This window comes from Kogia breviceps, chromosome 19, assembly GCF_026419965.1.
Source record: "Kogia breviceps isolate mKogBre1 chromosome 19, mKogBre1 haplotype 1, whole genome shotgun sequence".
NCBI classification, from domain to species: domain Eukaryota; kingdom Metazoa; phylum Chordata; class Mammalia; order Artiodactyla; family Physeteridae; genus Kogia; species Kogia breviceps.
In genome coordinates this window covers 15,888,558-15,904,026 of record NC_081328.1, presented here as the reverse complement: position 1 = coordinate 15,904,026, position 15,469 = coordinate 15,888,558, and the positions used below count along the sequence as shown (strand labels likewise).

The 15,469-nt window shown below is 53.6% G+C and overlaps 1 protein-coding gene across 3 annotated transcripts in view; it reads left to right on the top strand.

Annotated features, from left to right (window-relative positions):
• The window catches only part of KSR1 (kinase suppressor of ras 1), a 148,341-nt gene that overhangs the window by 98,301 nt on the left and 34,571 nt on the right, over positions 1 to 15,469 (top strand). For all 3 annotated transcript variants that reach the window (XM_059047916.2, XM_059047915.2, XM_059047917.2), the window contains exons 3-4: positions 9,057 to 9,204; positions 13,357 to 13,816. In XM_059047916.2, coding sequence (XP_058903899.1) covers positions 9,057 to 9,204; positions 13,357 to 13,816 — 608 coding nt within the window. The remainder of the gene's footprint in view (positions 1 to 9,056; positions 9,205 to 13,356; positions 13,817 to 15,469) is intronic.

The following is a 15,469-nucleotide window of genomic DNA, read 5'->3' as shown; positions in this document are numbered from 1 at the left end:
CTCAGTGCTTCTGGTCAACCAGATAAGGGGGGCCAAGCCCTATAGAGGCTGTGAGTGCTAGCTTTGGAGGTACATGGACCAGGGTCCAATCTAGCCTCCATCGCTCACTTGCTGTGTCTTAGGTGAGTAACCTAATCTCTCTGAACCTCACTTCCCTTAGCAATTAAGCAGTTGTGGCCAAGCCACTTCGCAAATGGCCATAGTACCAGGAGCTGTTAATTTGTGATGAGGTTGGTTGTGAAAAGGGGAAGCATGTCAAGAAGCCGAGTGAGAATCAATGTGCCACAGCCCCGGGTGGGTCTTAGTGCTCAGCTCAGAACCTGGGTATTTGGGTGTAGCTGGTGATGTGCGATTTGCTTCTTCTTTACAAAAATAAGAAAGATGTGTCACTGAAGTGGGCACGGGTCGGGGTGGGGGAGAACATGGAGCCGAGGATTTCTGCCCACCCGCCATCTTTTGAGTCACCAAGACATTAGGGACTTGCCAGGCTCCGGGTGAGGCCATGAGCCCAGAACCCCACTGCCTCCAGATTCCAGAGGGCTCTGGAGCCATGAGGTTAGCGCGTGGCATGGTGTCCCTTAGGCCAGCACCTTCGGGAAAGATCCTCAGGGCAGACCTCAGGGAAGTCTTCCCTTTGGCTCACCTCTTAGAGCAGCTCAGAAAACCTGTAAAGGAATGACAGCTTTACATCTGGGTAAGGAAGGCCCACCGTGGAAAATGGTGAGCTCTCCCAGGGGGCGGTACCTCCTGGTGTTTGTCCCCGGTGTTGGTCAAGGTCACCAGGGCCTTGATCCTGGTGCTGTTGTTCTGGGTGACCCAGGCAGGTCCCCTCCCCTCTCTGGGCCTCGGTTTCCTCCTTTGTAAAATGAGTGTTGGACTAGAATGTCTCTAAGGGTCCTTTGAATTCTGCCATTGACCTTGGCAGAGAAAGGGTTTTTCTCCTTCTTTCTTCACCAGCCTCGTGAATACCCGTTGGCCCCTTCATGCCCTCAGCCTCTGGTGGCTCTGGCGATGGCCTCCTTGGCTTGAGTCCTGGCTCCGTTGCTGCGATGGGGCAGGAGTTGTTTACAGGGTTTCTGGAAAACTACAGAGAGGGGCTGCCTCCCTCCAGGGTCTCCCGAGAGATCTCAGTCTCCCGCTTGGCCATTGTGGGACAGCTCTGAAACAATGGGCCCCTGTCCTCAGCCAAGTAGCCTGCCTCTCAGGTCTCCAGCTCTGGGCTCATGTCCCATAGCCTGGCTCATCCCCCCCTCCCCGCCCTGGACAGACAGACTGATAAACAGCCCCAAAGGACAGACAGTGCGCCGAACACGGGGACGCGCCCCTCTGGTGGAGGGGTCTGCGATTTGTCTCCTGGCCCTGCGGGAGGGCCCACCAGACCACTGCCGGGGCCAGGCATGTGCCAGGGCCCCGAGTGAAGTCGCTGTGCCCTGAGGCCCGTTCGCCAGTCTAGGTGCTCTGCCGCGGGGCGGGGCAGGGGTGGCCTGACTGGCTGCACTCAGAGCTCTCGGGCTGTGGATGTGGAGGAGACAGAGTAGACTTTCTGGGAATCCTCACTTGACTGGTACGTTTGTCCAGGGGAGAACTGGAGGCAGGAGACAGCAACGAAGCCCGCCGCAGACACGGTCACACCTGAGAGCCCCTGCTTATTTCTGTCGGTGCCTTTACCCCCACGAGAGCTGGGGGGGGTGCGTTTCAAACCGGACCCTGCTCCCTGCACCCTCTGCAGAGGATCACTGGGCGTCCCGGTTCGCCGGGGCTGTCGTCCTGGGCGGTTCCTCACAGCTCTCCTGCTTCACGTCTCCAAAGTTGTCCCCGTTGGGGTGGTCCATTGCACGCTCACCACCCCGCTCCGGAGACCCTCCCCTTCACCCAGCTGCCGGCCCACTGCCCCCCTGCTCGTCCACCTGCTGTATCAACAAGGGACGCCACGAGGGCCTGCAGGTCTGGGGAAGCTGCTGCCTTGGAGCAGGGCTGAGGTGGTGACAGGCCCCTGACCCCTCCAGCTTCCCCAGCTCTGGCCCCTCCACACTGCCCTGCTCGTACAGGGAGGGACTCCCCACCTGCCTGTTCCCTAGAAGCCAAGTGTCACCCAAGGGCTAGTGTAGCTCTTTGGCTGCCGTCAAACCATCCCCCTTCCTACCCGGACCCCAGTCTTTCGTTGGAATATTCTCTTGTTTGTTTTAGAGTATTCCATTTTTGGTTTGAGTTTTACTGTGGAGTCCAGTGGAGAGTCTAGTGGGTTCTTTCCCACAGTGAGCAAGCATCCTGGGGGTAGAGAACCCCCTGCTACAGAAGCCCACCCGTCTCCTCTGTCCATTTTGGGAGTAGCGTGTATTGGGGGGAGCACACAGCCCCAAACCTGGGGGGGGGGTGTCTGGTGTGTGTATGTTTCTCTAATCCTGGTCATCTGGCCATCTTCAAACAGCATCCAGGAGGAGCAGTTTTGGAAATGTGTGTTGATGACACAGAGAAAGGTGACAAAATGTAGGCTGCCTAGATGGCAGATGTGGGCCTGCCTTGCCTCCCGCTGTGTTCCCCTTCTGCTGATTGTGTGCTGGGATTGGATGAGGAGAAGACACGTCAGCACAGGGGGAGGCAGACAGGAAGGAGCAGCGAGACCCAGGGCCACCGGGGGATGGAGGCCAACATAGTTAACGTGTGTTTGTTGCATGGCCGAATGACCCACGAGGTCAGGGGTTGCTAGGCTACAGCCTATGGGCCAAATCCAGCCCACCACTGGTTTTTACACAGCCTTTCGAACTAAAATATGGTTTTCACATTTTCAGCTGGTAGGAGAAACAAAACAAAGCAAAACAAGGCTATTTCTCGCCATGTGAAAATGATATGAAATTCAAGGTTCTGCGTGCATACTTAAGGTTTCATTGGCACAAAGCCACAACCATTTGTTGCCATATTGTCTGTGGCTGTTTTGGTGCCCTGATGGCAGAATTGAGTAGTTGTGACAGAGACCATATGGCCTGCAAAGCTGAAAATACTCACTCTCTGGACTGTTCAGAAAAAGTGTGCCAATTCCTGCACGGGGTACCTCGGGATTTATGGGAGGAAGAATGGGACCTGGGAGGCAGCCACAAGACAGGCTTTCCCGGAGGGTGGGCCCAGCCCCCTGGGGTGATGATGGTGGCTGTGGTGAGAGCAGATGCTACCAGAAGCTGGAGACCTGGTCCCAGGCAGAGTTGGAGAGCACCCGCCTCCTCCAGAGGACAGGAGGGGGGCTGAGGGGGCCTGGCAGGCCCACTGAGGGGATTGAAAAGGAATGTAGAGAGAAGACCCACTGGGAGGCCTCCTGCAGCTGCTTTTAACCCCGCAGCTGGAGCTCACCCCAGCTGGGCATAGGAATAGGGCACAGCGTGGAGTCTGGAAAGCCAGATGTGACCTGTGATGCCAGGTAGACTCTGGCCTGGGAAAAAGATCTCACTTTATAGAGCAAAGAAGTGGGCAGCAGTGCAGGCAGAGTCAGCTGGATGTGAAGAGGCAGAAGTGGCCGTGTCTCAGCATCATCAATCAGGCTGTGTGGCCTTGAGCAAGTTACCCACCCTCTCTGAGCCTTATCATCCATCTCAGGCTGTTATGAGGACTACATGTGCTGACCTCTATAGTTCATCTAACAGAGTGCCTGGCACCCAGGAGATGAGTAATAAATGCTCATCACTCACCCTTTCTTGATCCCCTTCTCCTGCATCCCTCCACCTCCACACCACTTTCTGAGGCTTTTAAGCCCAGACATACTAATGCGTAGGCCAGAGACAGCCACTCCCTGAAGGATCCACCAGGCTCCCCGCTCTGTGAGCCACTACCCTGCCTAGGAGGGAGGGAGGCAGCAGTGTACAGGAGAGCATATCTCCTGGGACATCTATGAGCTTGAGCTAGGCTAGGGTTGGGTTGAAGGAGTGTGGGCTCATGAGAGGACAGGTCTGCCTTCTCAGACCCTTTCTGCCCTGGGCTACTTTAGCCAGACTTAAGGCGCTGCAGCCTTCTTGCCTGCATGGTCCTCACCCCCAGAAATTTTGATTTGATTGGTCTGAGGTGGGGCCTGGGCATCAGGATCATTTTTTAAAGCCTCCCAGGTAATTCCAGGGTGCCACCAGGGTCAAGAGCCACTGATCTGATCTAGCCAAACCCACTCATTTTATAAATGATGAAACTGAAGCCCAGTGAAGGGGCAGGAACTAACCCAAGGTCAAGAGGGTTCCAAGGACCAAGTCTGATCCTTTTTTTGCTGTACTGGTCAGCTATCTGGGAGGTGGTAGAGAGAAGCCCTCCCGGGAGGGGCTAACTTCTCCCAGGAGGGGCTTTTTCTCATTTTCTAGGGCTGGGATAGTGACTAGGTCCAGGACTGGTCCACAGACAAAGCCAGTATCCCCAAGCTGTCCGCTGATCTCCATGGAAACCCCAGGAGGCGCCTGACCCAGGCCCCTACTGCCTTAGCCCCTCCTGTGCCTCCCAGAATATCCAACTATTATTATCCAAGTCTCACCCCTCCCTCTCCCTCAGCGTCAGCGGTGGTGAGGAGGCAGGAAGGAACCTCCATCAGGTTCTCCTTTGCCAACTGCAGGCATGGGGGCTCCCGGCCTGGGCTGCCATAGGAACCCCTAGCTCCTCTGCCTCTTCTGTCCTAGCCCTCCCACTGAGCCCTGGCCACAGAGGGGTGTACAGCGTCCCACGTCGCCATCCACACGGTTCTGGGGGTCCACCTCTGGCCTCTCTGGTGGGACCAGTTCCCAGGCAAGCATCTGTGGGGAAGGATCCTGGCCCTTGAATTAAGCCCCAGCCAGGGAAGCTGGCGGACACCTCTGCGCATATGCACCAGAAATCCAGGTTCGGCCGATGGACCTTGCGTGCTGGCTGCACTGATTGAGACGGTTACTGCCGTGACTGACCCGTGCTGCGCTCTAGGACTGGACAGAATGCTAGACGGAGACACCAAGTACGGGCTTGCGTCTGTCTTCCTTCAGCCCAGGCCTTCGCCCGAGTTCCGTCCTGAGCTGCCACAGGTTCTCGCGGCACGCGGTCCACACACAGGCTGTGAAGCCCATGGCATTTCCACGGCCCACCTGACCGGCCACGGCTAGGGGGATGGCCTTCAGTGTCAGCCGGCACAGGTTGCTAAGTATAGACTCCAGGCAGCCCCGTGGCTGCTGGTAAGGCCTGGGACACCATTTGATACCCAGCCTGGCCTGGGACACCAGTTGCCGTCAGCAGCTGGGGTGGGTGGGGAAGGGCGCAGTGTGTTTGGCCCAGCCCGTCCCCACTTTCTGCTGCAGACAGCAGAAGCAGCAGTGTCGTGATCACAGATTGGGAGTCATCTCCACGCTCCACTGTCCTGCCCTCTAGTTATTATCCGAAAGGATAACGTCATGTCACCTGCCGGAGACGCTGAGTCGTGGCTCGAGGGAACGGGCAGAGGCGGGGAGCCAGTGTGCCCTGTCCTGTGGCCCCTCTGCCTGCCTCCGCGCTCACATGCTGACCCGAGGCTGGGTGGACCCAGGGCATCTCCCATAGCAGGCTGAGCAGCCATGTCTTCCCTTCCTGGTTTCCAGTTCACATTTTCTTCTTTCGACAGAAGCTGGGGTGGGGTGGGCAATAATTCTCCTTGAAGCAGTGTGGACGCTCAGCCTTGGTCCCTTCTCCAGAATGCCAGGGTCTGGACGCCTGGCTTTGAGACAACTTGGCATCTTCGTGTGACTCCAGGCAGGTGGAGGCCCTCCCACAGCACTGGGGCCTCTCAGACCTGAGAGCATTTCTGGGCGGCTTCACCTGCTGGGTTGTCGACAGGCCCATGAGTTCACCGTCAGCAGGCAGTGAGGCTCATTCCCTAATTTGCTTTCTTTTCAAAAAATCTATTTGTTTGGCTGCGTCGGATCTTCCTTGCAGCATGTGGGATCTTTATCGCAGCGCTCGTTGGGGGTGCATGGGCTTCTCTCTAGTTGTGGCATGCAGGTTTTCTGTTCTCTAGCTCTGGCCCGTGGGCTCCAGGGCGCATGGGCTCTGTAGTTTGTGGCACCTGGGCTCTCTCGTTGAGGCGCTCAGGCTCAGTAGTTGTGGCGCATGGGCTTAGTTGCCCCGAGGCATGTGGGATCTTAGTTCCCCGACCGGGGATCGAACCCGTGTACCCTGCATTGGAAGGTGGATTCTTTACCACTGGACCACCAGGGAAGTCCCCCTAACTTGCTTTCGGTTTAGAGATTATCCAGAACAATTGTACCTGAATTACTCTGGTCTGAAATAACTTCCTAACTCCGACTTGGCTGTACCTGTGACAGTGAGGGGAGAATCACATCCACGCGTGAGGTTTGGTGGAGTACACAGGAGGGAAGGGGAAGCAGCCCCTGCTGCCTTATTCCCATGGGGTGGACTGATCCCTGAAGTCTCAGGGGAGTGAGAGAAACTTTCCAGCTCATTCGAAGCTGTAAGGAAATACCTTTTTTTCCCTTTTTTTTTAAAAAAAAAGGGAATGGATTTGAACATATTCTTTCTCTTTGCTTGCTAAAGACAAAGGACTTCCATTTTACAGTATATGTATATGTACATATTTTTTTTCCAGAAAGCCGGTAGAAATTAATTCCTTTAATTTACTTTGAAAAAAATCATTTTCCCCAAGATAGCTGCTGCATCCCAAGGCTTTGCCCAAGTTCACGAGTGAAAGTGGGGAATAGTTGAAGGAGCTTTGGGACCCAGCACACCGGGGTTTCAGTTGTGGCCTCGCCATGTATTACGTTGCACTGCGTGAGGTCACTGAGCCTCAATAAAATGGGCTTAACAGCATCTCCTTGCTGAATTGTTTTGAGTGGAGACAGGATACAAAGCCCTGGACGTATTGTAAAGCACTAGCAAATAGTTTGTAATAAGAAATGTAGTTATTATGCTTGAGAAACTGAAACTTGGTGTGGGCAGGGAGGAAAGGAATATAAAAGAAAAAAAAAATCTGAATTTGCATTGTAGTTAGATTGGGGATTGGGTTCGTAGGCTTGTCTTTGTCATCATCAATCCACCTCTGTCCCCAAATCAAGCAGATTCTGGAATCTCCACTTTCCGTAGAACTGCTGAGTCATCACAGCCTTGGGGAAATGCACATGTGTGGGTGAGAACTGAGGGCACCCCGGGGAAAGGTGGAGGGTTGTTTTGTGAAGGTCAACATCACTTCCATTTGCTCTCCCCTGAGGATATTGTCAAATAGCTTTTCATAGTGAAATGAGGGCAAAAGATGTCAAAATTGCATTTCAGTGAAGAGTGTTATTGAAGACAATAGAGGAAGACACATTGATTGAACAAAAGCTTCTGCCCTGGGACCATTATCTAATCAGCCTGCTCTCTGTGCTGTTCTTATCAACGGTTCATTTTATCGTCTGGAAGGATTTCTGACAACCAGGGATTTGTCCAAACCAAGGATGAGCTTCTTGGTGCTTTGGGGTATCTGTTTATTTCTAATTTTTGGTGTGAGTCATTCTAAACAGCCATGAGATTCTTTCCCACAACCCTGGAGATTGAAGGATATACATACGAGACACAAAGGTGGGGAGAGGGGACACGGCCAGACACCAGGGGCCACATGCCAGGCCTCAGATGTGGCCCCACCCCCCAGGTGTCACAAAGCCCCCAAACCATTGCCCTAATGACTCATAGCCGGTATCTTCATCAGGTTCAGTTTTGACACTTGAGTTTAAGATTTATAGCACCACGGATTGACTGACCATAACTTTGCTCTCGTAAAATTAGGCACAGCTTGCTAATAAAATCAATGAAAATCAGCTTAGATCAAAAACTGCAAGCTTATATGAATCATTTGACGTGGGATATTTGGCCTTCCCTGTTATAGAAAATCTGGAAACTCCAGAAAGGGGGGACAACACCCACACCCCCCGCACCCCCAAGCTCACCACTGGTCCCGTAGCTCTTTGAGCTTTCCCTCTGCTGGGCCATATCTTATCGCATTGCAATAACTTATTTTCATGTCACTCCACAAGCCACTTGAGGCCAGGACGTGTCCCGTTGTTCTGAGCTCCAGGCTCCCTACCACACGTGGCTGAAGGTAATCAGAGCCGGAGGGGTTTCCTCACTCCTTGATGAGAGGAAAGAGTGTAAGCTTTGGAGTTAGGCCTTGATTCAAATATTCGCTCCCTGTATTCATTTTCTTTGCTGTGTAACAAATTACCACGAACTTAGCTGCTCGAACCATCCCTCCTCATATGTTAGCTTACAGTCCTGCAGGAGGGAAGACTGGATGGAGAGGTCCCCACGGGCTCATCCAGCTTCCCTGCTTAGCCTCCTGCCCGGCCAAAGTCGGGCTGTCAGCTGGCCTCTTACCTGGAAGCTTTGGGAAGAAAGTCACATCCGAGTGCGTTCAGGTCTTTGGCAGAATCCACTTCCTTGTGGCCTCAGGCCTGAGGTTCCCTTCTTGCTGGTCAGCCAGGGGCCACTCTGTCTCCTCGAGGCCACCTCATTCCTTCTGTGTGGCCCCTCCATTCTCAGAGTCTGCACCAGTCCTTTCCATGCTTCGGGCATCTCACGTATGTCCGCTACCTTGAAACCTTGGAAGGGTCCGGCTGAGAATCGGATAAAGCCGGCTAGTGAGGACCTACACAGTGCTTGGCGGGGGTTAATTCTTTGTAGTCCTTCTCTCCATAAGCCAATTTTATTTGAAACCTATTTTGTCTGATTCGGAGACAGCAAAATTGTAAAGGGCTATCTTTATCTGAAGTACTTGTCATTCTAAAAAGTCGTGGTGATTCACCATTCTCCTGTGTAGAAGAATAAATAAAAAGAGACGAGAAGGGAACGCGCTCTCATCAGAACTTTTCTGCTATTTTTCTTCCTTTTCCCCCATCCCCAAGTTTTGGCATCTCTGCTTCAGCTGCTGTCTCAGAGCGCTGGGGGCGGGGGCCAGGGTTGACTGCTGGTGTCCTCAGACAAGTGGTGGCTCCGGGTCAGAGGCCAGCCCGTCAGCAGCTGGCCCCTGCCACTCAGCGGGAGGCTGGCCCCGGCTGGGAGGAGGATGACTGCTCAGCCGGCTCTCCGCCTCTCTCGTGCTTCCTCAGGAGATCCTCTGCGAGCTCACGCTGGATGCCCTGCTGGACATGAACGAGGCTAAGGTGAAGGAGACGCTGCGGCGCTGCGGGGCCGGCGCTGAGGAGTGTGGCCGGCTGCAGTACGCCCTCACCTGCCTGCGGAAGGTGACAGGCCTGGGTAGGTAGGACCAGCCCCATCGTCTCTCTCTCTCCTTCTCCCTTGGCCTGGACACTGGACTTCTCTCCCAGGCTTGGCCTGGTTCCCTGGGCACCAGGGCTTTTGCTGGGATGGATGACGGGGTGGGGCCAGCGTGATCGGGGTCTCTGGGCCAGCTTGGAACGGCCAGGGTCCACGCTCAGAAAGCGCGTGATGGACCTGACCCGAGGCAGAGGGCTCTCCTGAGACAGAAGGCTCCCAGATCCCAACTGGGCTGGCTTTAGTGTGAAGCTTTAGCCATTGATAGGATCCCCGGGCTGGTCTGCTGGGCAGGGCTGCGTGATTTGCTCGCTGTGGAGCACCTCTGCGGAGCTCTGTGACTCTTGTGTAGTTTCCTGCAGTCCAGCCCCCTCCCTCGCCTCTCCCTGCCCTCTCCCTCCCCTATCCCTGCCCTCTCCCTCCTCTCCCCCCCCCCCTCCATCCCCATCGGCCAGGCAGCTGGGCTGTGTGCTCAAAAGGCACACGCTGGTGTGGGCTCAGCCTGAACCAAGTCTGAGGAGAGAAACGGTACCTCGTTTCATCTGTGAGCGTGGACATGGCTGCCTCAGGCGAAGTGTATAATCCTGGCATTATGAATAATGTTCCTCGGGAATTACTTGCAGGCTTTCTAAATCTTGCCCTGGAAACAGCTTCAAATGCCCTGACTTAACGCTCCCATGACCACCCAGATAAGCCTTTAAAATGAGCCTAATGAATGGCATTTGCTCCATTTTTTAATTCGCTGAGCCACTTGTCTTATCTCTGGCTGCCTGAAGCTTAAGGAAGGCACTGAGGTTTATATTCTACTTGATTTTTTTTTTTCCCAGAGAGGACTGTGCTTAATTTCTTCCCTGGCCCCATTGTACCAAGTCTTCCTCTGAACACAGAGCCCAGAGCTTCACTCAGTTGGGAAAACCTCAACACATCTGGCCTCTGGCACGTGCCATGGAGTGAACAGGACAGGGACATGGTTAGCAGTCTTGTCCCCACATTTTACAGAGAAGGAGACTGAGCCCAGAGAGGGTAAGGGGCTTAACCAAGGACACACAGCAGTGGGTGGCAGAACTGTGATTTGAGCCTCAGCCTTTGCCACCTGTGCACATTTCACCGTCTTTTTTCTTTATGTCAAGAGAAAAGAGATTTCTGATGGATTAATTTAGCCACTGCTGTCAGTCACCTTCAGACAACAGTCAGAAAAAAAAAAAGAAAAAAAGTACTTGCCACCCAAGCTGGGAATCTGGAGGACCTTGTCAGCCCTCCCGCTCTATGCCTGCATTATAAACAGTTGTAGAGGAGCCAGCCATTGGATGGTGGTGACCCCCGCGTGTTAAGGCTGCTGTCTGTCCATCCTGGGTGCCAAGATAGGAAGATCACTAATTTACGAAGCACTTCTTATGTGCCAGGCACTTGACACGCATGTGGCAACATCCTTTTAAGAGGTGGTGGTGAGCTCCTTTTGTAGCTAAAGCATCTGAGCACTGGAGGCCCTGGATGAGTTGTCTGGGGTCCCGCACCTGACACGTGGCAGAGCTGGGCTTTGCACCCAATTTTCTTCCTCAGAGGATGCTTTCTCCACCATGTCCCCGAGGAGGTCCTGGGCACAGAGTCTATTCCAGGTGCTTCTTTCTCATTCCATCTTGGCTTGTGATATACCCCTACATCGCCAAGAGGGACGTGCCACACCCCAGTCCAGGACACAGGCAGGCAGATGGGTCTGCCCAGCAGTGGCTGCACTTCGAGTGTACCTGCTGGGGGCTGGGTGGGTATCTGTGATCACTCTGTCTCTCAGGTCATGCATTCAGAGTCTTCATGGCACCCGGCAGGGCCAGGTGAGAGCAGTCAGGCTGCAGTAAAGATAGACTGTGGAATTAGACTGCCTAGGCCTAGCACTCTGCTCAGCCACTTAGAACCCACGGGACCCTGGCCAGTTATTTAACCTCACTCTGCCTCATTTTCCTTATGAGTAAAATGGACATAACAACAACACTTCCTCTCATAGAATTGTTGTGAGGATTAAATGAGTTAAGGATAAGTACTTAGTCTAGAGCCTGGTGCATAGTAGGTGCTCTTTTCAGTATTAGGCCTGTGGGGTCATGGAAAATGTAGATGTCTCTGGTCTTAAGAAAGGTGATGAAGGATGTTTCTTTATGCCAGTGGCTGGTGAACAGGAGAAGATCATGCTTGCTGATACTCCCCATCCTTCATCCATGGCAGACATCACTAGTCAATCCCTGAGCTCTTCCTACTTAGTGACTCTAGAGTCATTCTCAAGCAGCCACTGCCATTTGACTGGTGTTGGCATGCACAACAAGAGCCATTTGCCATCCATGAGCTGGCTCAAAGCAGTGGTGATTAAATAGACGATTTGAAGAATTGAGGGCTTGTTTCCTTTGGTGGCCGACTTGCCCGTGGATCCATGGAACTCATTCTTTCATCCCCTCAACAAGAGTGTGTTCAGTGCCTCCTATAGGCCTGTTTATAAATTAAAGAGTAGGTCTTGGCCACAGTTCTAAAGGAGCAAGCATAAAGGAATGCACAGACTAACTCATTCTCCAAGTTGATCCATGAATAGAAAGTCACCATGCAGTGAGGTAGGAGGAAGGGCGTTTGAGGAGGGGATGGAATGGACAAACCCTAAGAACTGCGAAGGATAATCCCTCTCCACCATCCCTAATAGATGGCTCTGTGGGCTCGGCTTGACCACCTCTGATGTCAGAGAGCTCATGACCTCTGAAGGCTGTGCCGTTATAGGTTGTTCAGCATTGGTAGCCTTGGGGGAGGAGGCCCAGTGCTGTGGTTGAGATCGAGAGCTCGGTTCCCATCCCACTGCTTACTTAGCTGTGTGACCTTGGCAGTGTACACAGCCTCTCTGAATCTAAGCAGCCTCACCATGCATTTAGGAAGACAGGGTACAACTCACAAAGTAGAAGGATTATAGGGTGAAAGTTCATTTTGCCTTGAGTCAAAATCTGCCCTCCTGTACTTTCCAGTCGTTGATAAATATGAGGAGGGAGGTGTCTTCTTCCCCACAACAGAGTCTCTGTAGACGGGGGTCCTTTCTTCCTGCCCCTACCCCTTTACTATCTCCCCATTTCCTGTAAGGTCAAACCTCAAGCCCTTGGCAAGACATCCAAGGCTCCTCCGGAGCTGGCCCCAGGTGGGCTGACCCTCCAACTTCATCTCTTGCCTCTCCCTGGCTTGTCCTGACCTCTCAAGTCATGCGGGACTCGGAGTCGTTGCCGGAAAGTGCCGTGTGCTCCCTGCCTTTGCATGCACTGTCCCCTCTGCCCGGTACACCTTCCCCACTTCTTCCCTAGCTGGCCCAGCCCCGTTGCCACCTCCGCTGGGAAGCCCCCTGACCTCCAAGCTACTTAGGGTCCTCCTCCTCTGTACCCTTTCAGTCCCCATGCGTCTCTGCGTCAGCACACAGCACGCCGTGTTAAGTGTCCGTCACTCTTACTGGACTCCTAAAGCACCACGGATGTGTCTTGTTTTTATGCCTTGACACCTGGCATAAACTGGAATGAATCGGACAGGCCGTGTCACTGAGTTGGAACCCCTAGAGCCTCCAGGCCTCAGGGGCCTCAGGCAGAGTCACCACGAGGACAGCCAAAAGTCACCCACAGGCTCCTCTCAAAAGGAAGTGGCTATTGCTCTCTTTCTAGCTGCATCTCTTTTCTAGTAGATTCCCAGGGCAATTTGCTATTGGGAGGTCGGTGCAGCCTCTCTTCCCGATGATTGAATGTTCCTGGAGGGGAGCTACCCCTTCACACAGCCCAGCTTCCCTTCCCTCTTAGAGGTCAGTCGCCACTTCCCTCTCTGAGGTCACCCACTTTGGGGGTGGGTTTCCTCGCCCGCTCCCCACAGACCTGGCAGCAGGAGCCCTGCGTGTTCCCTCTCTGGTCCTCATTTTCCTCTCTGTCAATTGGGGACAGTGATGTCTACGCCGGTGCCCCCGCAGTCAGCCAGATAGTGTGAAAGATAGTGTGTGCGCACCAGTGGCCTTAAACAGGTGAAGGCCGTTTAAGAGGCTGTTGGAGCCTCCCCTGAGGAACTGTGATCCTGCGTCCTGGCCACCTCCCCCGTGACTCCCTCCAGCCCCAACCATCTGTGACTCGACTTCTTGGCCCGCAGGCGGGGAGCGCAAAGAGGACCCGGGCTGGAGTCCGTCGGATGCCCGACGGGAAAGTGGCTCCGGGCCTCCCGTGGACAGCCTCTCGTCAGCCAGCCTGCCCTGGCCCCCAGGGAGCTCCCAGCTGGGCAGAGGGGGCAGCGGTGCCCAGGGCCCACGCTCCGTCTCCGTGTCCGCCCCGCCCACCTCGGACTCCCCAAACCCCGGCCCCGGCGAGGGCGTCGCGGAGCCCTGTATCTCCCTGCACACCGGCGGCCGGCTGGCGGCCCGCGCTCTGCCCAGCTTCATAACCCCGCCGACCACGCCCCAGCTCCGGCGGCACACCAAGCTGAAGCCGCCCAGGACGCCGCCCCCGCCCAGCCGCAAGGTCTTCCAGCTGCTGCCCAGCTTCCCCACGCTCACCCGGAGCAAGTCCCACGAGTCTCAGCTGGGGAACCGCATCGACGAGGTCTCCCCGATGAGGTAAGCGTTCCTGCCAGGCAGGTGCTGACTTTGCCGGCTACTGAAAGTTCTGACGACGGTTTTCTCATTGTAAGGGTCACGCAGGCTCGATTTAGAACGGACAAAAATCAGCCCACGTAGAAGCTGCAACATGAAAAGTGAAAGACGCTCCCATCTCTCAGTCCGTTCCCCAGACTACCTTATCAGTTTGGGCCGAATCCTACTAGGTTTCTTTTTGAACACACACGCACACACACGCACGCGCGCACACACACACACGCACACACGCACACACACAATGATACCATGTGTCAGCCAAGTTAGATTGGGTTATGCTGCAATAACAAACACGCCCAGATCTTTGGGTCTTAAAATAACAAAGATTTCTTTCTTGGTCATGCTACCTGTCCACGGTCAACCTCATTTCAGATTCCAGGCTGGAACATTGTCTAGAACATCCCACTGTGGCAGAGGAAAAAAGAACTTTAGATGTTACAACCGAGTAATTAAATTCTCTTTCCCGAAAGTTCCACTCACCATTTACGGCCCTACCCGAACAATGGAACCGAGAAATGTCATCCCCCCATGTGTGCGGAAGGGGGAATTAGAATATCCTGCTGAAACCACTAATGATTATCACATACTATGTACTCTGTTCTAGAACCTGTTTTTTTCAACTTACCTTTATTTCTGAGAATTTCATGTCAGTACATCTTGAAATACCTTACTCTCTTATTTATTTATAAAAAAAATTTTAATCTGTTTATTTTATAGGTAGTAACAGTCACATACAGTATCCAAAAGCTTTGTAGCTTGCGTAGAGCTTTGTAGAGTATAAAGTCACCCCGTACCGTTTTTCCTTTTCCTTTCAGGAGCCAACCAGTTTATCAGTTTTGTATATATCTATAACTATTCAAACTACCTAATCTTTCTTTTTATTTTATTTATTTATTTTTTTTGTGGTACGCGGGCCTCTCACCGTTGTGGCCTCTCCCGTTGCGGAGCACAGGCTCCAGACGCACAGGCTCAGCGGCCACGGCTCACGGGCCCAGCCGCTCCGCGGCATGTGGGAGGCAGACTCTCAACCACTGTGCCACCAGGGAAGCCCCTCATCTTTTTAACTTTTTTTTTTTTTTTTTTAACCTCTTTCCAGTGTATAGTTTAACTAATTCCTCCCCTCTTGATGGACATTTAGGTCTTTGTCCTTTTGCTATTACAAAAATCACCCTTGTCAATATACCCTTGTGGACAGGGCAGAAGGGAAGGAGGGAGTTTTCTTTGGGTGCCTCTTACCTTCTTGTACTTCTGAGGGTTGGAGACGTGGCCCCTCTCCTGATATGGTCTTTTTTTGGTCTTGCGTGGGCTTGTTCCCCCATCCCAGTGCAGGCTCTCTTGGGTCCCTTACGGGATGGATCCTGGCCATCTCTGATGGTTTTGAGCGTGTGTCACCTAGGGAGAGAAATCTACCTGTGACCTACCTGCCACTCTCGATCCGGCTGTCCTGCTGGGGCCTGGATCCTCCCTCCTCCCCCCACCCCCCAAAAGCGCTGAGCCTTCCTCCCCCTCTGGATCTTCTCTCAGGAAGCACAGTGATAATGACCATGTGGACACAGGGACATGGGTCCATCAGAGGGCATCTCAGTGGGCAAAACCCAGTGCATCTCTTTCTTCATT